The 21579-nt window shown below is 62.3% G+C and overlaps 2 protein-coding genes across 4 annotated transcripts; both read left to right on the forward strand.

Moving 5' to 3' along the window:
* The first annotated feature begins 5139 nt into the window (after window positions 1-5139).
* On the forward strand, window positions 5140-7022 carry LOC128334708 (zinc transporter ZIP1-like). 3 transcript variants are annotated; one of them, XM_053271762.1, is made up of 3 exons: window positions 5140-5293; window positions 5395-5525; window positions 6158-7022. In XM_053271762.1, the coding sequence occupies exons 1-3, from the start codon at window positions 5179-5181 to the stop codon at window positions 6830-6832; spliced, it is 921 nt and encodes a 306-aa protein (XP_053127737.1). In that variant the 5' UTR covers window positions 5140-5178; the 3' UTR covers window positions 6833-7022. The 3 variants fall into 3 exon arrangements, with proteins under 3 accessions (XP_053127737.1, XP_053127736.1, XP_053127738.1); XM_053271761.1 differs by lacking the exons at window positions 5140-5293; window positions 5395-5525 and adding an exon at window positions 5556-5933; XM_053271763.1 differs by lacking the exons at window positions 5140-5293; window positions 5395-5525 and adding an exon at window positions 5641-6009.
* Window positions 7023-7162: 140 nt separating this feature from the next.
* PDIA3 (protein disulfide isomerase family A member 3) lies at window positions 7163-16456 on the forward strand. Its single transcript, XM_053272457.1, has 14 exons — window positions 7163-7403; window positions 8348-8849; window positions 9650-9728; window positions 10197-10314; window positions 10668-10772; window positions 11017-11146; window positions 11785-11901; window positions 11998-12123; window positions 13308-13493; window positions 14782-14890; window positions 15234-15362; window positions 15541-15620; window positions 15789-15846; window positions 16027-16456. Exons 1-14 carry the CDS (start codon window positions 7163-7165, stop codon window positions 16147-16149), a joined length of 2103 nt encoding a protein of 700 aa, XP_053128432.1. The 3' UTR covers window positions 16150-16456.
* The last annotated feature ends 5123 nt before the right edge of the window (window positions 16457-21579 follow it).

The raw sequence follows: 21579 nt of genomic DNA on the forward strand, positions 1-21579 counted from the left end.
GCAGGCGGGCGGGCCCTGGCGGAGGAGAAGCCGCGGGGGGAGGCTCCGGAACCGAAGCCCAGGCTGCGGGGGTCCCAGGCAGCTGACGCTGTGCCTGGCCGACAAGATCGTCTCTCTGCCAGTCCGAGAGGCACAGAATATGGAGGTTTATCTGCGGGCTCTTTCTTTCTTTCTTTTTTGCTGTTGTTACCGTCCGCGGGACATCCCGCTCTTTGCCCAGCAGGGTTGCAACGTTCCTTTGTTTGGGGGTGTCGTGGTTCCCCTGCAGTTCTGCGAGGCTCTGTCCCTTTGGGTCTCCCTCAGGCATGGCAGACATGTTGTACTTTGTCGATGGGCTTGTAATGACTGAAGGGATGACTCACCGGTCGTCTCCACCTGTTAAGCTTTAGGATCAGGGTGGTATAGTTGGGGGTTCGCCTTCTTGCATTGATGATAGGCTACACCTTTAAGTGAGGGTTAGGGTTTTCTTTACAACAGCTGTACAGCCTCTTGGGCTAATTACTCCTCCTGTTTACAACCTGTGAACAGTTCTCATCAGTAAGGCGAACCCTGAGGCTTTAATATGCTTGGTAAAGTGCGGCTGTATAGTAATGTTACTCAACCTTCATGTGAGTGCCTTCATCTTTATTCCTTTGTGGTCTGTACGAGTAATGTTCCACTGTTTAATATATACTGTTTCATGTATTTGATATCATTAGTAGTCACATTAGGCCCGTTACAATGACGGGCGCTAGAAGAACCGTTGCCGCCCGCGCCCCCGCCTCATCTCCTCCGGGCCTCCTCCGGCAACTGGGTGGCGATGGGTGGTTCCTGCCACGGGCCAGCTTCCCCCCCCCCCCGGCTTCCCCCCGGGTCAGCTTCCCCCGGGCTCCGGCTTCCCCCGAGCCCCCCGCCTCCTCCCGGCTGGGCCCACCACCTCTTCTGGCTGAGCCCGCGGCTCTGGCCGGGCCTGCCGCCTCCCGGGCCCGCCGCCACCTTGCCCGGCTTTCCCTGCCGCCTCCTCGCCATGCCTCGCCCGGCCTGGCTCCTCGGCTCCTCGGCCTCTCCCCGTCGCTGCCAGGCCAGGCCCACCAGTGGCCATGGCCGCCGCCGCAACGAACCTTCCGCTCCCGCTCAGCCAATGAGAGGCCGCGCGCGCCACACATGCGCAGAACACCTCCCAGAGACACGGACGCAGGTACCCTAGGGTTTTATTATATAGGATTTCAGCTTGTATCAATGGGAAACAGCCCCTGATGAAGCGCCTTGAGAAACAGCTACTTATCCCCGGGTGGCTGTAGTGTGCTCTCCCCTATTTGATTTGTCATCTACCATCAGCATATCGCTTGCTTTTTCCTGTATTAAGGACTTATGATGATTTAAGAACTTATGATCCGTACCGCATCTATCACAGAGCATGTCACTTGCTTTTTCTTGATTCAAGGACTCATGACCTGAACTGTATGTACTTATCACATTTCCTTATCTGGAAAACATCTTGGACTCTGCCTGGATACCTATATATACTATTTATCAGTTTTTCATATTTTGCTGCATTTCTATGTTGAATTCAGTTATTTAATTCCTGTATGTGTTATAAGATGTTTCCACTGTGGAATGGCAATTTATGTGATTTGACCACAGTTGGATAAGGTGTCAATTTACCACCGTTTCGGCGTCACGCCTGTCTTGAGTGTCTACATTTGGCCAGGCAGCTTTGTCAATTTCATAAAAATGATCTTTGTTACATATTTCATATCAGTTTATTGCATATCAGTTTGATTGTTTTCAGTGTGTTGAGGGTTGGTTCATTATTTTTTTGTCCATGGGGTTTTTTTGCTCTTCTTTTATAGACTAGTGAGGCCAGGAAATGTGAAAGCAGGAAGCAAGCAGCAGTTAGGGGGGCACCCCCCCACACACACACTGCAGTAGGGCCCACAGCCCAGGCTGCTGCTGGGATGCTTCTTTGCCTGCACTGCGCACTGTAGGAAGCAGCAGCCCCACCAGCAGGGGATGAGCTCAGCCACCCAGATGCCCTCCTCCTCCTCCTCGTGCACCCATGCAGGCACACCAACCCCCCTCCCCCAGCCAGGGCCTTTTGCCTCCCACAGCAGGGGCAGCCGCTGCCACCAGCCCCTCCCTCCCTCCCTCCAGTCCGTCAGTCATCCTTTATTGCGGTCATAGACCAATACTTAGTAAAACATACCTACTTACAAAAAACTCAGCATAATAAATCAAACAGATTGTAATGCAATACTGACAAGTTAAAATTAGGACAGTTGTGGTGAAGTCCAGATAGATCTTACTGAAAGCCAAAGAGAGCAGAGCACCCTCCATTACAATCATAAAACAGGAATCACGGAAAAAAGAAAACAAAACATTATTGAAAACCTCAGCGGATGTTGCAAATGATATACCAGTACCTTGCCATTTTGCTAATTAGGTCGTCCTCAAGACTGGCAACCTGAAGCCACCCCTGCTGTGTGGCAGCTCCCTCCTTCAGCCTCGACCGTCCAGGGGACAAAGGGGCTGCTGCCTTATTGATGCCTGGAGCCAATGTCCTCCCAGGAGAGGAGACCAGAGGCCACAGGGCCCAAGAGGCAGCAGGCACCCTGTGCGTCTGTAAGAAAGCCAGGCCCACTCCTCGCTGTCTTCCCACCTGCAGGACACACATCAGGAAATGTGCCCAGTTCCACAAAGCTCCTCCTTGCCCTGCTTTCCTGTCCACAACAAGCACTTCAGGAAAAGAGGCAGGGGTGCTGCAAAGCCTTGCTGAGTCCAAAGGGTTAATGCCAACTCAGAGTCATCCAGCAGCGGAGAGTCATCCCAGAAGCTCAGCTGGGTGGGAAGTCACAGTCCCGTGGGAGTCACAGACTGCCCCCTCCTTGGACCACAGGGCTTGGCTTACACAGGGACATAGGAAGCTGCCAGATACTGAGTCAGACCGTGGTCTCTCTAGCTCGGTATTGTCTTCACAGACTGGCAGCAGTGGCTTCTCCAAGGCTGCAGGCCGGAGTTTCTCTCAGCCCTATCTTGGAGATGCTGCCAGGGAGGGAACTGGGAACCTAGACGCTCTTCCCAGAGCAGCTCCATCCCCTGAGGGGAGTCTCTTCCAGGGCTCACACTTCTAGTCTCCCATTCAAATGTAACCAGGGTAGACCCTGCTTAGTTAAGGGGACAAGTCGTGCTTGCTGCCACAAGACCAGCTCTCCTCCACGATAGGCCTGGTCTTCCTAGCCTGGTCTATCAGGAGGTTTGCTGCAAAAGGCCACTCTCTTCCCATACAGGTATTTGGGTCCTCCTCCCATCCTGCCCCCACGCCCCATGAGAATATACAATGCCACAGTCAATTACAATTCTGTGATTCTAGGAATTGTATGGTAACTTCTATAAAAACATCTTCCTCTTTGTTCCAAGCCATTTTCGTGAGCCCAGGCTTCCAAGTTCCAAGGCAGAGAACTTCCGACCTACAAGTCAAAATATAAAGACATAAGATGAAGTAATGTGTGAGCAGGTCGCTCAGGCAGCAAACACGGAAACTGGCACAGTCTGGAGGCTCTGTCGAGTCCTCACACAGTCAGTGAAGAACTCACAATATCAGCTGAGAGGAACATTCGGTGATGTCTGCCTGATGAAAGAGGGTGTGTGGTCCCCATTAGCCAAGCAGGGCAGGCCTTGTGGGTTCCTCTTGGGAAGGAGCTTCTTTTGGGGCAGAGGATAGCCCCTCTGCGGACAGCAAGCAATGAACCCCCCCCCACACACACACGTTAATTCATGGCAGGCTTCATGGGGGGAGCACCCCAGACCCAGGCTGACAGGCGGCTTGCACGTCAGAATCAGCCCCTTCACCAACGTCTCCTCTTCTCTGCCCCAGCCAGGTGAAGCAACAGGCACCCCTTCTCCCCTGAACTCCCCTTCGTTCTGAAGAACTCCCAGAACTCCCACAGAACTCCCCTTCGTTCTGTGGACAGATGGATTGCTTCAGAAAGTGAAGCTTAAAGAGAAGAAACTGGTGCAGCCAGGAGCAAAGGCAACCTACAGCAAACTTGCCGGAGAGGCCTCTTCTCTTGTTACCTAAAAGCTGGTCAAATCCCCTAGGCAGAGCTAGAGGGCACAAAGTGATGGAACCTCTTTGAGCCTGGTAGGTAAGGAAGCGACACCAGGGACAAGGTGTGGGGGGGGGGGCGTGGAGAGGAGGAGGAGGTGCCCCCTCCTCAGGCGCCCCTGCCAGGGTTGGCAAGAGACAGAGCAGGGCACAGGAAGCGAATATCCCTGCAAGGAAGGATGACCTGGCTGCAGCTCCGGCAGACTCTGCTCCCAGATCCCTGCACGTGTATTTGCCCAGGACTCCACCGCACAGAATGGCGGCTCATTTGAGAGCCAACCGGGGCACAGCCACCTCCGATGCCGGATACGCGGGAAGAGCACCAGCCAGGGTGTCGCTCTAATTGAACAGATGGGCTCAAAGAACCTGCCCGCCCCAGCGGGCCCCTGAGGGCCCCCAGCGCCACCCCTCCCTATTTGCTCCATCGTCTCCCTCACTCCGAGGGGCTGCTGGGCAGAGGGGTGAACAGGCCCCCTCCCCCCCCAGCTATGCCCTGAAGGGCTCTTCTGTTCTGTGGGTGCCCTGAGCATCAACTGCACAGGCGGGGCAGCCAGTGCGGCCTTCTGAGGCGCCGGAGGGCGGGGGCAGGGGAGACCCCCCCCATGCCGTGATGGCCGGAAAGGAAGGCTCTGCGCGCTGCTCTGGCCACCACGGAGGGAGCCTCCTCCCGGGTCCCCATTCGCAGCCGGCAGTGGAGCCTCCGTTTCCGCCATTCCCCCGACGGCCTCGGAGGGAGAGAGCGCGCCTAGGCGCCAGCGGGGCGACGGGGCGGGCAGTGGAGGGCCGTCGAGGGGAAGCCAGCGGGGGCAGGAGGCTGCGCAGCCGGGGATCGCCCACCAGCCACGTTCCCTCCGTCGAAGGGCCCCGAGGGAAGAGCGCGGGCGACGGCCGGGGGCAGCGGCCAGGTGAGGAAGCCCACCTGGGCGAGGGAGCCCCGCCCCCTTTGCCGCCCCCTGACGGGGCCCTAGTGGGCGCCGAGACCCCGCCCGGCCCTTGCAGCGCCCAATCCGACCCGGTCGGGCGGGGCGGTCACGTGGCGGAGAGGTAGAAATGCCGCCGTCGGGGCGGTGGGGGCCGCGAAGGCGGGCGGGACCATGTGGTCGCTGCAGGCGCTGAAGCTGGGCTGTCTCCTGGCGCTGGCGCTGGCGCCGCTCCTCTGCGGCTTGCTCCCGGCTGCCCTCCTCCGCCTGCGCGGCCAGCTCGCCCCCGGTGGGTCGGCGGGCGGGCGGGCAGGCGAGTAGGCCGGCCGGCTGGCTGGCTGGCGGGGCCTTGCTGAACCCCGCTCCTCCCTCTCTCTGTGTCCCCCGCAGGCTGCCCCGGGCAGTGGCGGAGCATCCTGAGCTGCGCGGCCGGCGGGGTCTTCCTGGCCGCCTGCCTGCTGGACGTCGTGCCCGAAGCGCTGGCCGACTTGCGGGAGGAGCTGAGCCGGCAGAGCCTCTCGGTCGGTACTGCGCGGGGCGGGGCGGGGGGCGGGCCTGGGACGGGGCGCAGCTGCTAGAGCCGGGCTCCCGGGGAAGAACGAGCAGTCCGCGGGCGGGGAGGAAGGAAAGCCCGCTTCCTGGGGATGCCCCTGCAGCCATGCCGCCCGGCCTGTGTCGACAAGGGCAGGACCCAAGCGGGGGCACGTGACTGCCCCGGGAGCCGCCTTGGCGCGGCGGACCGCTGCACAGGAGCAGTCTATCCGAACAATGAGCGTTTCAGTGGCGGCGGCGGCGGGGGCGGCGGCATGCTTCAAGGCACAATATCCTGGCTGCTGCTCTGCTCTGGATTGCCTCAGTTCCTCCCTGAAAGGCCAGCCCAGGTTCCTGTTCCGGCTGTCTGCCTTCCTGGCACATGCTGCAGAATCCAGGTGGGGCGGGAAGGGGAAGGGAAGCCTCCTTTCTTGGGGGACACCCGGCTTGTGGCACTGCCCAGAGGATGCTGAAGTGAGTGGCCCTGCGCAGTAGCCCCCTGGAGGGCAGGGTGTCCATGAACACTACTGGGTCATGATGAGGCAGAAAAGACTTGGGGTGCGGGGGGGGGGCAGCAGCTGTTTCCGGCCATCCTAACCTGCCTGTCCTCCCCACCCCACAGCTGGACTTCCCCATGCCGGAGCTCATCCTGGCCACGGGCTTCCTGCTGGTTCTGGTGACGGAGCACGTGGTGCTGGCCTGCAGCGAACAGCACCTGGACGAAGCCACCCTCCCGCTCCTGCCCTGCCCTTCTCATCATCAGCACAGGGAAGAGGCCGCCTCCGCCGGGCGGCACCCCGGGCTGGGAGAAGCCCCCGGCCCTGGCAGCAGCGAAGGCCGCTCCCCCGCCTCGCCCTTCCGCTCCCTGGTGCTGACGCTCTCCCTCTCGCTGCACTCCGTCTTCGAGGGCCTGGCGGTGGGCCTGCAGGAGGCGGAGGCCAAGGTGCTGCAGCTGGCAGTGGCCATTCTGCTGCACAAGAGCCTCATTGCCTTTAGCCTGGCCCTGCTGCTGCTGCAGAGCCGCCTCCCCCTGCGCTGGCTCACCGCCTCCGTCGCCACCTTTGCGCTCATGTCTCCCCTGGGCGTGGGCCTCGGCATGGTGGTGACCCACAGCCCCAGCCCGGACAGCGCCACGGCCCGCAGCCTGCTGGAAGGCGTGGCCGCCGGCACCTTCATGTACATCACCTTCTTGGAGATCTTGCCCCAGGAGCTGAGCGCGCCTGCCAGCCGCTTGCCCAAGGTCCTGGCTGTGCTGCTGGGCTTCTCCGGGATGGCTGGCCTGCGCCTCCTGGGCTGAGGCTGCCTGGAGCGGAGCAGCCGCCCTGGGGGTCCTCCTTGCCGATGGACTGTGGTTGATGGCGGGGCTGCTGTGGCTCCTCCCTGCCTTTCTCCAGCAGGTACAGAGGGCTGCGCCCTTTGCTGATTTTATTAAAAGTGTCTCTTATTTTATCAGTGTTTGGAACAAAAGCCTCTCTGCTTCTTATTTGCTCTCCCCCCCCGCCCCCCAGTAGGCCCATCGCAACAGATTAGCCAAGAGAGACCACCGGTGTGGAGTAATCCTGCACCTTGACCAGGTGATAAAGAGCCTGGCTGTGCTGAGTTGGGGGGGGGGGTTCAGCTCCAGAGCATGCCGTGCAGCTGGCTGCAGCGCCCCCTGCTGGTCCATTCGGTGGGGAGCAGCGGCTGGCTAGAGCCGGCCAGACTGTGGAGAGGAGGCTTCCCCGGCCAGGAAGGCCAAGGCGATGATGGATGCCAGAGAAGACCTCTCTCTAGCCTGAGAGGCAGTGGAGGTGGCGGCGGCGGCGGCAGCAGCATCTCCTGGCGGACAGGCTGGGAGCTGAGAGCGCTGATCCTCCCCTGGGCAGGGAGTGAGGGCGGCCCTCCCCTGCAGCCAGGGTAGCGCAGAGGCCTCCCCCCCACATGCCCAGCCTGCTCTCTTTGGGTGGCCAGAGAGCGCAGAGGGCTCTGCTATGGCAGACACAACAGGGACCAGGCTGCCTGCGCCCCAGGACGGCCGCATTGTGTGCGTAGGCAGGTGCCCCCCTTTGCGCACCAGGCAAGAAGAGGCGGCCCAGAGCAATGGTTGGGGGCAGCTGGCCAGGGATGCGCTGCGGCCTGCCCCGTTGGAGGTCCCTAGTCCTGAAAGGGAGCCCAGCCCTTGCAGCTGGCCTGCAATAGGGAGGGCCCCCTGCGATCCTGAGCAGTCTTCCCTCCCCTGCTGGTGGGCACTGGGAAGGATCCAGCTGGAAGGGGCCTCTGCTTCCAGGGGGTCTTGAGAGAAGTCACTACTGAGGCAGCCTGGCTTGTTGGGGGGGGTCCCCCTAGGTCACAGAGAGTCCTCTCTGGAGCCTGGTCAAAGGGCAAGTGTGCTGTTGAGTCGGCGTCTGGCGCCCACAGAGCCCCGTGGTTTTCTTCGGTAGAATACAGGAGGAGTATTCGGGAGGCGGTGCCTTGCTGCTGCCCGACAGAGGGGTGTCCCTCGTCTGGAGTGCCCAAGAAAGGGCTGCTGGAAAGCCCTCCTGTCCTGAGACTTCCAGGGCTTGATCTCGGGAGAAGGATCTTCGGGAAGAGCCCAACTTAGCGCCCCCCCCAGCTGTCTTTGGACTACAACTCCCATGATCCCCAGCACAGCGGCCAATAGCCAGGGATTAGGGGACTTGTAGGCCAGCATCTGCAGCAGGGCCAGAGTGAAGCAGCCCCGCCCCGCTTGCTGCCCGGAATGGGGAGCCTCCAGCGTCAGCCTCGGCTGGGATTGTGAGGGGGGGGCTCCGAGAAGGGCTTCCTCAGCGTGGGGGCCCCGACCTCCGAGGAGCTCAGGCGGGCAGCCGCGGCGAGTGCCTGCGGAACTCCCCTCCCCACATCACCCCCCCCCCCACCCCGCTCACTTCCTGGAAGCAGCCCTGGAGGAGGTGCCAGCCAGGCGGGGGCGGGGCCCTTCAGGGGGCGGGGCGCCTCCTGGTTGGCCGCGGCGCGCCCCGCGCCAGCCAACCCGCGGCTGCCACACTGCAGGTCCGGCCCGTCTCCCCGCGGGGGCGGGACTTCCGGCTCCTCTTTAGCTTCTCGCGGAGGCAGCGCCAGGAAAGCGAAAGTCGCCGTCGCCGCCGCCGCCGCCCTCGGAGCCCCGCCGCCGCCTCGCCTCGCGCCCCGCGCCCGCCCGCCCGCCCCCGCCCGATGGAGGCGCTGCTGCTGGCCCTGCTGCTGGCCCTGCTGCCCCTGCCCGGCCGCGCCTCCGACGTGCTCGAGCTCACCGACGACGACTTCGACTCCGGCCTGGCCGACCGCCCCGTCGCCCTGGTCGAGTTCTACGCCCCCTGGTGAGCCCCGGGGGGGGGCGTGCGGTGGTGGTGGGGGGGCTCCTGTCGTTCGTCGGGTGGCTGTCCCTGACGAAGCGCCAGCCTGCAGGCAGAGAGGAGGGCCCCGAGCAGAGGCCCCTGGCTCGGCAGGCAGGCAAGCGGGGCTGGGCCCGGCTCCCCTGGCGCGGCTTCCTTCTCCTGGTTCGGGTCAGGGCCTGCAAGGGCGGGCGGAGGAGCCCCGGGCCTGCGGCTGCTCCACGGCAGGGATTCTCACGCCTGGGCTCCCCGGAGGTGTGGGACTACAACTGCCATCGTCCCTCCTTTTGACCACTGTGGCTGGGGGTGATGGGAGTTGTAGTTCAGCAACACCGGGGACCCAGGTTTGGGGAGCCCTGCTGTAACGGGAGGCTTTCGGAACTGCATCCCCCAGCATGCATTGGGACGGGGGTGGGGCCTCGCTGCCGTGGCCGCTCCTGACTGGCTGCTGACCGGCCCAGACCCTGCGGGAGGGGAGGAGCCTCCTGTCAGCCTCCTCCTCCTGGCTCCTGAGCCACACCTGGGAGGGGCTTGGGGGCCAGAGAGGCGACTCCAGCCTCCCCAGCATGAGCAGGGGTGGGCTTCCCCCGCATGGCTTTCCTTGCCCATCTCGCGCCGTGGCCTGCTGCCTGCCCCAGCTGCTTCTTGGGAGAAGGGCGGGCAGGGAGGTGCAGCCTGCTTCCCCGTAAAACTCCATGGGGCAGAACGGAGGTATCAGCCGCTGCTGCTGCTGCTGCAGAAGGATGCCCTGGCTCAGCCGTGTGGTCACCAGCCTTTCTCTGCAGGTGCGGACACTGCAAGCGCCTCGCGCCAGAGTACGAGTCGGCTGCCACGAGGCTAAAGGGCATCGTGCCGCTTGTGAAGGTTGGTCTTGCGTGAGAGTCCTTGCTGTGAGCAGGAGGAAGCGGGCTGCTCTGGAAGCCTCCTTGCGGGGCGGGCAGAGGCCCTCTTTAGTCGAGAACTTTGCTCTTCTGTGGCTTGAGTCCTGGGAGTGGGGGGGGAGTCAGCTCCTGGGCTCCGTCATACACATTGTCTGTGTGTTGGGGCAGCAAGGTGGGGTGGAAGTGGGCTGTGGCATCTGTGGGTCTGCTGCTCTTGTGCTCCCAGCCCCTTCTTATGTAGGAAGAGAAAGGGGCTCCTCTGGCTTAGAGGTGGGCTGGGGTGAGGGTGTATCAGACCACGCAGTCAGACTGCACACTCTGCTGCTTTTGAGGGGATGGGCCCTCTTTTTACTGAAAGGCCTCTGTGTGTGTGTGTGTGTGTGTGCAAAATGAGACCTGCCACCTTCTCAGTGTCCGTCCCAGTGAAAGGCTTGCTTGCATCGTTTCTCAGGTTGACTGCACAGCAAACTCAAATACCTGCAACAAGTATGGGGTGAGTGGCTATCCAACACTCAAGATCTTCAGGAACGGAGAGGAGTCGGGCTCTTACGACGGCCCAAGAACGGCTGGTAAGGCATTGTCTGGCCGGTGGTTGGATTGGTTTGCTTCGACATCGCGATTCCTCTGTTGCTCTCCGGCCGGAGGCCACCGTGTTGCTAAGGGGGCAGTACGCTGACCTCCTGCTGCGTTCCTACAGGGCAGTTGCTGCTCAGTGGTGGAGGAGTGGGAGTGCCTGGTGTGCAGGCGGCCCAAGGGGTCCCCCAGGGGCATGAGTGCCGAGGCGTGCTGCTGCCTGGCTCGGTGGGCCCAGGCTCAAGGAGAGGCCACGAGGGGCCAGTGCGCAGCGCCTCGTGCAGAGTGCTGTGTGCACCTCCTTGCTGAGAGGCCGGCCTCTGAGCTCCACACCCAACTTCGCCCCCAGATGGGATTGTGAGCCATCTGAAGAAACAGGCCGGGCCTGCCTCTGTGGCGATCCGTGCTGAGGACTTTGAGAGATTCATCAGTGAAAAGGATGCGGCTGTGGTGGGTGAGTTGCTTGGGGAACCAAGTCCTTTCTGAGCCTTGTTGCTCCAAGGAGCAGGCAGCACGGTCTGCAACAGGAGGGCCGTGGCCGTGGCCGTGCCTTGTTGCGCTTTCCCCTGTTCGGTCTGGGGTGCTCGGGGCCCCCAGTGGGCGCGCTCTGGGCGTGAGGGTGGCCTGGGGCTGGCCAAGTCCCTGGGTGGGAGTTGTAGAGCAGGACGGAGCCTGGCTGAGTGGCTGCCCTTCTGTAGGTTTCTTCAAGGAGCTCTTTGGTGAGGCACATTCAGAATTCATGAAAGCTGCAAGCAACTTGCGGGACCATTACCGCTTTGGACACACCAGCGACGAGGGGCTGATCAAGCAGTACGAGTCAGATGGCGAGTAAGTGCTCGGGGTCCGCTCTTGTCCTCCTGGTGGTGGGACAAGAAGCAACCGGGATGACAGGCCTGGGCACGCGGAAGGGTCGGGGGTAGCTGCCGGTCCCGCTTGCCTTCTCCTGACTTGCCACGCGCCCTGCTTGTGCCGCACGTTCTTCCTCGAAAGTGGCCAGAGGCACGGGGAGGGTCAAGCTGGCAACTCCTCTGGCTCTGGCTGGCTCCAGCCCGAAGTGGCACAGGGCCACCTGCACTGCTTTGCTCCTGGGTCTAGCCGCACGCTGCTGTCCACAGCTGCCATTGGAAGACGGCTTGCACCTTCCACACAGGCATGCCTCCCTCCCCGCCCCCGGCCGAGTCCCAAGTCTCTGCTGGGCTGGCACTTACTTGTTTATCCCACTCTCTGCAGGGAACAGGCAAGTTGCAGCTTGAGAGGCTGGCTGGCTGGCTGTCAGCTCTTCCTCAGTGGGGTGTGTGAGAAGCAGCTGGGACACTTGTCAGCGCGTCGCACTAACCGCTTGTGTTGGAGACAGCAGCTGTATTTGAGGCTAGAGCCTGGCAGTGTGTGTGTGGGGGGGGGGAGTAGGGGCGTAGGTGGTGTCTGCCCTCGGTCACGTAGGCTGCAATCTCCCCCCTCCTCCACAGAGGCATCTTCCTCTTCCGTCCCCCACACCTGGCCAACAAGTTTGAGGAGAACTCGGTGCGATACACGGAGAGCAAGATCACCACTGGCAAGATCAAGAAGTTTCTCCAGGACAACCTGTGAGTGCCGCAGCTTCTCTCCAGCATGTTCCTCCTGCTCAGAGGTGGGCTCTGCCTTCTAACGCAGGGGAGGGGGCTCCTCATTCTGTGTTCCAGCTTTGGCATCTGCCCTCACATGACTGAGGACAACAAAGAGCTGATTCAGGGGAAGGACCTGCTGGTGGCTTATTACGACGTGGATTACGAGAAGAACCCCAAGGGCTCCAACTACTGGCGCAACAGGTAAGAGTTCTGCCCCCTGTCCTGGCTTCCCTGGGGAGCAGACGCTGCTGGCAGTGGCGTGTGCCCCTTCCGGGAGGAAGCTGGGCTTGGCGGGCTGGGTGTGTGTCTTGGGCCTGGTGTTAAGGCTCTAATGTACTCAAGGGGCAACACATCATCTTTGGGTGCCTGCAGCAGGCAGCAAAGGGCCCGGGCAGCACTCCCCTCCCCACACCAGCTGTCGAAATGGGGAGGCAGCGAGGCCTCCCCGCCCCCCTGGGCCACCCCCGAGCATGGGGCTCTTTGCAGTGGAACTGCCATTGCGTGCATCTCTCTGCCTCTTCTCAACACAAGTTCATAAGGTGGTTGCCTGTCCCAAGAGGGCTCACGCTCTGAAAAGAAACAGAAAGTGACTGGCAGCTGCCGCTGGAGGGGTGCTGTGCTGGGGTTCGAAGGAGAAAGGCTTATTGGCCCAAAGGAAACAAGCCCTGGGAGTAACGCACGCAAGGCCCACCATGGCGGGGGCGGGGGGGAGAGTGCGCAGTCTTGTCAGTTGGTGTTCCCAGCTGCTGCCTCATGTGCTGGGCTGATGAGGCCCTTGGATTGCATTGCATGTGAAGTATCTGCAGAAAGGCAGCTGGAACTGGGTAGATAAGGTGGAAGGAGCTGCCTTGGGCTTCTTTCCAGCCGGTTACGCCCCGTCTCTGGCAGAGCACTCTTCCAGGCCTCACTTGTTGCTGGTCTACAAGGGCTCTCTAGGAAGGCAGCATCTTGCTAGCCCTGAGTTGCGCCAAGAGTGTCTTGCCTTGTAGTGTCCAAGCCCTGGCAGGCATCTCTGCCTGGCAGCAACTCTGGGCTCTTGGCGTGCTCCCCCCCCCCCCCCCGCCCCAACACTGCCTGTCTTGGTGGCTTCTCTAGGCCACTTCAAGCGGCTGTGAATCGCTAACTGTGCTTTGGCCATGAAAGGCCTGACTCTTGCTGAGGAGAGGAAGAGCTGGTCTGGTGGCAGCAAGCAAGACGTGTCCCCGTAGCTCAGCAGGGTCTGCCCTGGTTGCATATGAACGGGAGATTAGAAGTGTGAGCCCTGGAAGAGATTCCCCCACTCAGGGGATGGAGCCGCTCTGGGAAGAGCAGAAGGTTCCAAGTTCCCTCCCTGGCAGTGTCTGGTGGCTGGTCACAAGAAGAACTTGTCTTGTTGGCTTCTGCAGGGTGATGAAGGTGGCCTCGACCTTCCTGGACGCAGGACACAAGCTCAACTTTGCCGTTGCTAGCCGAAAGACCTTTGGCCATGAGCTCTCCGAGTTCGGACTGGACAGCAGCAGCACCAGTGATGTCCCTGTGGTTGCTATCAGGACAGCCAAGGGGGAGAAATACGTCATGCAGGAGGAGTTCTCGTAAGTCGGGGTCCTCGGCAACATTTTTTTCAGGCTGCACCTGCAAGGAAGCCTTTGGGCTATGCTGAAGGGAGGAGGTGGGTTTGAAGCCCTTCTGCGGGTGGCTGGGGCAAAGACATCCCATGGAGCATCATCTGAGCAGCTGAAACCTGAGGGAAAGGGAAGACTGCGGGCCAGAAAGCAGGGTTGATAAAAAACAATTTAATTTTTTTTTAAACTATTTCAATTTAAATCAGATTTTAAATTTTTAAATAAAAATAGCCTAGGTCAAAGAGCTCATCGTGAATGTTAATCATAACTCCTAACTATATTCTGTGGATGTGTTAACAGCAGTATATGGGGATGAGAGGGAACTGGTTTGATCAGTCCTATTCTGCAGGTAGCGTACATGCAGCATGAGCGCGCGCACACACACACACAGTCAAGCCCCTGACCCCCTAAAAGTGCAAAGACATGAGGCCCACTTACACATGATGTTCAGTGCACACAGGTACAAATCTGCACAGGTACTGTCATTCCCATGCCATGCTGAATGCAGGTACGGCAGTACACTTCCTATCCCTACCATGCATTTGAAAGGTCTGGATCCAGGTTCACTTTCGAAATGAAACCAGGTGCAGTAATGCACATGAATGTGTACAGCATAATGTCTGAATTATGCTAAGGAAGGCCAATGAATGGAGCATTTGGGGGGATGGAGCAGATCTGAGTGAGGAGGAGCCTGGATATATAAATGCAAGGGGGAGAGGTGGGGCATAGCAAGCAAAACCAGAAGTGAACAGAACCTGTTCATGCCTTCCTGACTGCATCCTCCCTTGTAGAAGGGGGACGCCTGCCATGGCGGCAGGATGTAAAAGAGACCCCACTAGGGGTTCAGTTCCTGTACCTGTGGGTGAGGTGGGCATGTGTGCAAAATGCAAACTCTGCAACAAAGAAACACAAGGCCGGGTTGTTTGAATGAAAGTGCACAAGAAGTGTGTACCTAACTTCTAAGCGTGAAACTGACATCTCTGAATCTCTAGTAAGGTTATATTAGACAAGAAGAATGTACTTTGACTAGAAAATGATGATTAAATAGACTCTTCCTGACTAGTGATTTAAATTGTGATTTTAATCATTAAAATAGAGTCCTCCTGTGAAGTGATTTTAAATCATGATTTAAACTGGTTTGATTTAAAACAGATCCACCCTGCTCGAAAGCCTTTGCAGTGGGGAAGGTCAGGATCTTGTCCCCCTCTGTGGGTCTGTGCAGACAGGCTGGAACGTTTCTCTTTTTTTAAATTTGCAGCCGGGATGGGAAGGCCTTGGAGAGGTTCCTCCAGGATTACTTTGATGGGAACCTGAAGAAATACCTGAAATCGGAGCCCATCCCAGAGAGCAACGATGGGCCTGTAAAGGTGGGAGCGCCTGCTACTTCTGCCCTCCCTGAAGGAGACCCTTTGGCTAGTCGGGGTGTCCTTTTAGCACCCAGACCGCAGGAAGTGGCTTCTGGCTCAGTGCCTGCACACACTTCTAGCTGCCTAAGTGGAGGCTGGATGCATCCCTGCAGGCAGGAGCACATGCACAACATGCTTGAGAAGGCAGCTGGAGGCGCCAGGGTTGGGGAGGGGTGTGCGCACGTAGGGGTGGGGGGGCACTGGCTCAGTGCAGCAGCAGCTGCTGCTCTGAATCGCAGGCCTGAGGCTGGAGTCACTGATCAGGCTGCCTCCGCTCATCGGACTCTGCCTCTTCCCTGACCAGGTGGTGGTGGCTGAGAACTTTGATGACATTGTCAATGCTGAGGGCAAGGACGTGCTCATCGAGTTCTATGCGCCCTGGTGTGGGCATTGCAAGAACCTGGAGCCCAAGTACAAGGAGCTGGGGGAGAAGGTAGGCCCGGCGGGGACCTGAGCGTTGCCTTTCTCTCGGAGGAGGCCCCTGGATCCAGGGTGGGGGAGTGGCCTTGGTGAGGGCCACCCCTCAGGACCTGAGTGGGGGGAGGGGGGCTGCTGCTGCTGCTGATGATGATGACGACGACGACCCCCCTCCCATCCTGTCCTTCCAACAGCTGGGCAAAGATCCCAACATCCTTGTAGCCAAGATGGATGCCACAGCCAACGACGTGCCTTCTCCTTATGAAGTCCGGGGGTGAGTTGGAGCGAGGTCTCGCTCTCGGCTTGGCCTGCTTGGTTGGCCAACTGGTCCCAGGCAAAGCGGGGCCAGAGAGGCAGCCCCAGCACTAGGCTGAGCACCTGGGGCGGGGGCCAGGCCCCCGGGCTGCTCTGCATGGTTCTGAACGTCTCTGTCTCTCTGTAGCTTCCCTACCATTTACTTCTCTCCTGCGGGTAGTAAAGAGAGTCCAAAGAAATATGAGGTGAGTGAGTCTGTGTTCGCTGGAGCAAGCTGTGCTCCTCACTGGCCAGGGCTACTCCTGAGGAGGTGCTCCTGAGGAGGTGGCATTAAGTATGTGTGGGGGGGGACGACCTGTGGTGCCCATTTGGGGGGGGGGTGTTAGGGATGTAGGAGCCACATCTCCCCTCACTTCTGCCACCAGGGGGGCCGTGAGGTGAGCGACTTCATCAGCTACCTGAAGCGGGAGGCCACCTACCCGCCCATCCTGCAGGAGGATGAGAAGCCCAAGAAGAAGAAGAAGCCGGCTCCCAAGGAAGACCTGTGAGGAGCCCTGGTGGGAGCAGCAGCAGCACCACCACCACCGTGTCTGGAGGGGCGTGGAGGCCGGAGCCCTGGGCTGCACCATCCAGCTGTGGAAGAGGGAAGAAGCCACGAGGAGGCGCAGAGGGGGCCCTGCTGCCGCCGCTGCTGCCGCCGCCACCCTGTCCGTCTTGCCCCCCTGTCTCTTAGCTGCACTGGCCGTGGATGCCCTGGACTGGTTGATGTTTGGGGTGGGGGTGGGAGGGGGGCTTGTTTTCTAATTTTTTTGTACATTTGGAAGAGTGATTCAATAAATGACCCCCTTGACCCCATGTTGCCTCTGTGTCTGATGAGGGAGAGCCTCCAGCCTGGCAAAGGGCCCGGGCTGCCCCCCAGCGCCTTGCTGCCGGCCCTTGGAAAGGAGGGGAGGAGCAGGCCAGGCCCAGCTCTGGCCCCTGTGGCTTCAGGCAGGCGCTGGGTGGCTCTGCCCCACACTCCCTGGGGTGGGGCATGCTGGAAGCCTCCTGGAAATGGAGGGGGGCCAAGAAACAGTGTCCACTACAGTGGGGGCGGGGGGCAGTGTTCCCTCCTAGCCGTGCACACCTGCGCACGCTCAGACGCTTCTGGGTGTTGGTTTTAGATCCTGCTCAGGTTGAATGGGGAAGGCCCCGTTCCGAATGTAGAAAACTCCTTCTGCACACAGATGAAGAAAAATGAGAGGGTGCGCTGGGGGGGGGGGCCATGAGCCCCCCCCCCGCAAAACTGCTACAGTCTCACATACGGTGGGGGGGGGGGGCAGGGACACCAGCTTTTGCTGTGAAGAGTGGAAGCTCCTTTAGGAATCCGGTCCGGAGTCTCTTGCTGTGCTGGTGAGTACTTGGAGAGACCCTCATTGACAAGCAGCTTCATGAAGAACCGGGGGGGGGGGGGCGGCAGGGGGGCCACTAGTCCTGATGGCTTGGTGCTCTCTCCAGGCTCAGAGGCAGGAAGCCTGGGGCTCCCCAGAGGCAGGGGGCAGTGCAGCCCGGGGTGGGCCCTTGGCAACAGGGCTGCTCTTGCCCGCGCTGGGAGGGTGCAGATCGCAGCCCAGGGAGCATCTCTGCTGGGGCTTTGGGAGAAGGGAGGAGGATGCTTGCAGCCTGGCTGGGGCCCCAGGCTGAGCCAGGCCAACAGCAGGCGGGGGGGGGCCTCCATCCTGGGAGGCCCGGCCCGTCACAGGCCTCCACTGTGGCCCCCGCTGGGCATCCCCTCTGGGGGCAGGTTCTGCTCAAAGCTCAGGATCCGGCCCTTGATGTGGGAGAGCTTCTGGTGCAGATATTCGCAGTGCCTCTTTTCCTTCTGGTAGTGGGGGTAGGCCTGCAGGGAGAGGAGGGGCAGGTGAGCACCCCGGGCAGGGAGGAGGCAGTCCCCACCCCACCCCCCGCTGCAGCCTCACCGTCTTGAACTGGCCGTATTCTTGCAAGATCTGCTCCGCCAGGACCTGCAAGCCAAGAGAGCCGGCTGGGTGAGCTGGGGGCTGAGCCCCCTCCCTCCCCCCCTCCCTCCCCCCCTTGGCTTCCTGGCTCTTGCCTTGTACTCGCGGGTCCCCTGCTGCGTGGCTCTGAGCCGGCTGCCCAGCTGAGCAAACCTCCGGCTGACACTCCCAATCCTGGCGTGGAGCTGCCTGTACTCCACGTAGTCTGCGCCAAAGTCCGCCTGGTAGGCCCAGCACTGCTGCGTGGAGCGGATGGGGCCGTATTGCCTAGCGGGCCGGGGAGAAGCGAGTCAGAGCCCCCCGGGAGGGCTGGCTGCCCCCCAGCCCACCCCACTCACGGCCTGGCTGCAGCCTCTCCTCTGGCACCACCTGCGCACCTCCTTACCGGCAATAGTCGGGGGTCTCGGCCTGGGTGCTGCCGCCATGGGCATGCTGCTCTGAGGAGGGGACAGGAAGGAGCACCGGTCAGGGCCTGCTCCCGGGCAGAGAAGCCGCAAGAGGCCCCCGTCCACCAGCAGAGCCCCCCCCCGCCATGTCCCAGCCAGAGGAGGCGAGAGCCAGAGAGTTCTGCCAGACCAGACGGTCCGATGGCACTGCCCCCCCGCCCCACTTCTGCTTGGAGGGAGCTGACTGGCCACTCTGGCTCTTGCCATGAGCCTCCTGGGGCGATGTGGCCCCCCCTCACCTGCCGGGGCGGGGAAATGCTGCGCAGGCTGCAGTGCGCCCCCTCCTCTGGGCTGCGCCTCCTCTGGGCCGCCCTTGCTTCCTGCTGCTGCTGCTGCTTCCTCCTCCTCCCGGCCGAGAGGATCTCCACTGCGCTGAGGCGGGCTGCTGCTCTGGGCTGCTGCTGCTGCTGCCGCCAGAGGCTCCACTTTGCGTCCCCACCAGCTACTCTCCGCGCCGGGGAATCCGGGCCCTTGCCACCTCGTGGCTCGGGGCTCCAGGGCGGCCCGGAGAGCCTCCCTGCCCTGGAACAACATAAGGGCCCCCAAAGAGCAAGGCGGGGCAGGCCTCCCAGAGAGCCCCCCCACCGGCCTAGGCAGGCACCAGCGCTGGCTTCCGACTCAAATGGCTGCAGAGACGCAACCCCGGGGGGGGGGGGGCACCGCCTGCCGCTCCCCTCCGAGAAGTCTGCGCGCACACAGAGGCTGCTGCCGCCACCAGGGCTGGGAATTGGGGCTGCTGGGAGGCAGCGGAGTGAGGTGATGCAAAGCCCGGCCTGCCATGGCATCAGCTGCTGCTGCTGCTCCACTGCCTCCAGGGAGAAGCGCGACTCACCTCACTGGAGGCTTGGGAAGGCGGCCTGGCCAAGGCCTGGTGGGCCTGTCTCCTGCAGGAGGGGAAGAAGAGGCAGAGAAGGGGAGACCCAGGCTGGGCGGAAGGAAAGGAGGGAGGGAGGGGCCCGGGGGGGCAGCAAGGGGCCCTTTCCCCAGCCAGGTGGAGCCCCCCCCCCACCGCTCTACCTGCGCAAGAGCCGGGCCACCTGCTGCTGCTGCTGCTGCTCTCGGGGAGCGCAACCTGGCCAGGCTTCCTGCACGTGCCCCCAGAGCTCCTCTTGCAGGCGGCAGCTCCTCCTCTGGGGGTCCAGCTGCCCCACCTGTGGGGCAAAAGGGCCGTGAGGGAGGGCAGAAGGGCAGTGGTGGGGAGCCCAGCATCCTCCCCAGCACCTACATGGTCCAGCGCAGCCAGCAACCGCAGCTTGTCCGGCAGGCCCAGCCGGTCCCGGTCTGTGCACCGTGCCGGGAGCTCCGACTTCTTCCGCAGGGCCAGAGGAGTCTGGAGCACCTCGCTGGCCCGGCCTCGCCCACCGGCGCTCCCTGCAGCAGGCGCTGGAGCCTCTGGGCCTGGCTTCGTGAGGAGTGGGGGGCCCTTCTCTGCAGGGGAGGAGAGCGAGAGAGCGGGCTAGAGGCAGCCCCCAGCCGGCCCAGCAAGAGGCCCCCACCAAGCGGGGGGAGTCTCCTTCCCCTCCCCGGCCGATGCCAGGGCCCCGCCTGCCCGCCTGCCCCGGTGGCAAGAGGTGCCCTTCCCCCCAGAGGTCAGCGGCCAAAGAGCAGGCCGAGTGGTGCTGAGCCCTTCCGCACACAACCAGGTCCCCCCGTGCGTTGAGATTGCAGTGGTGATGGGCTGAAGCGCTGAGCCTGGCTGCAAGGAGGACACTGGCCGCGGGCAGTGCCTCCTGGGTGGACGGACACACACCCAGATGCAGGGGCCCTTTTCTCACCCTGGCTCTGAGCAGCAGCTGCCGCCGGCCAAGTCTCAGGGCTGCCTGCCCGGCTGCCCCAAGGCCCTCGCTGCTGCCGCCGCCGCCGCCACCCCTGGGTCAGTGGGTCAGTGGTCTCCATGGTGGTGGCAGCAGAGATGGTGATTTTCTCCTGGATGACACCTTGGCTCTCCAGCTGGCTGTGGCTGCCCCACCTGGGCAAAGAAGAGCACCATCCTCAGGGCAGGCCTTACTCCCACCCAGCCCCACTTCTCAGAGGTGGCTGCTGGGCCCCTCTGCTCATAGGAAGACAGGAAGTCGCCACATACTGTGTCAGACACCCTCAGTCCCTCTCGCTCAGCACTGTCTACCCAGACTGGCAGCAGCTTCTCCCAGGCTGCAGGCAGGCCTCTCTCTCAGCCCTTTCCGGGAGATGCTGCCAGGGGAGCCCAGATGCTCTTGCTATGCAGCCAGGGCGGGCCCTGCAAGCTAAGCGGGCAAGTCATGCTTGCTACCCCCAGCCGCCGTCCCAGGCAACGGGCAGGATGCAGCTGCCGGCCAAGCCAGGGGAGGGGGCCCACCTGGAAGAGGACTGCCGGACGCAGTCGAAGCTGGCCTGCGGCGTCTCCTTGTTGTAGCGCGAGAGGAAGAAGCTGAAGAGGCAGCTCCGCGGCGGCGCGGGGGGGCCAGGAGTGCCCGCGGCGGCCCAGCTGGGGATCCGCAGATACTGTCCCGCCGCAGAGCAGGGAGGAAAGGGGCGGCGTGAGGGGGGCGGGGCAGGGTCCCGGCCAGCCCCGCCCAGCGCCCCCCCCCCGACCCAGGACTCCCCCCCCCGCCGCGAGAGGCGGATACTCTGCTTGCGCGGCCGGCCTTCCCTTTGTCCGGCGGCGGGGTGCGTGACTCGGAACTGGTGAGGGGAGTCCACACACTCTCCGAGTCCCGCAGCAGGATCCCGAGGAAGGGGCCCTTGGACAGCCATTCACACGGCGCTGCTGCCGCTGCCAGCTCTCGTCTAGACGCGCTTCCGACGGGCGGACGCGTCTCCGGCCCGAGAGCCAGGGGGAGGGCGGAGGAGGGCTCCGTGGGCGAGGCGAGGCGAGGCGAGGCGAGGCGAGCGGCCCCGGACTGCAGGCTCGCCGGAGACTCGTTAGCGGCTTTAATGCCAGAGGCCTCCGGGAGCTCATTAGCCAGCAGCGCGCGCGGGGAAGCAGCCGAGAAGCTCCCTCGGCGGCCCCGAGGTTGGCGGGGGGAGGCAGGCAGGCCGGCCGGCCACCCCCAGTCCGAAGCACGGCCCGCCGACGGACTCACCCCTTGGCTGCCCTGGAAGGCGATGGCGGGTCGAGGCGCTCCTCCCTGTGGATCACGAAGAAGGGCTTAGAGGTCGCTCGCTGCCCCCGACCCACCGCTCCCGGCCTGGGCGTGGCAGCGGCAGCGGCGCCCTCCGTTTTTACCTGAAGCCGCTGGTGGGCGATCAGCGCCCGCAAGGCAGCGTCGGTCAGCTTCAGGTGGAAGAGGCTGAGCCGGACGCCGCCGCGCGTGCCGGGCCGGTAGGAGAAGCGCCTCGCCACCTCCGACGGCGGCCGCGGCATGGCTGAAGTGAGCGGCGGCTGGGGCGGCTCGGGCTCTTGGGAGCGAGCGAGGGAGGGAGGGAGCCGTCTAGGGGCTGCTGCCGCCGCCGCCGCCCGGCTTCCCCCTTCGCGGGCAGGCCGGATCTGCTTCCACTTCTCCGCCGCGATCCATGCCGGAGCCTGCCGTGCCCAGGTGGTGGTGGTGGGGGCGCC

This window comes from Hemicordylus capensis, chromosome 10 (genome assembly GCF_027244095.1).
Source record: "Hemicordylus capensis ecotype Gifberg chromosome 10, rHemCap1.1.pri, whole genome shotgun sequence".
Lineage (NCBI taxonomy): Eukaryota > Metazoa > Chordata > Lepidosauria > Squamata > Cordylidae > Hemicordylus > Hemicordylus capensis.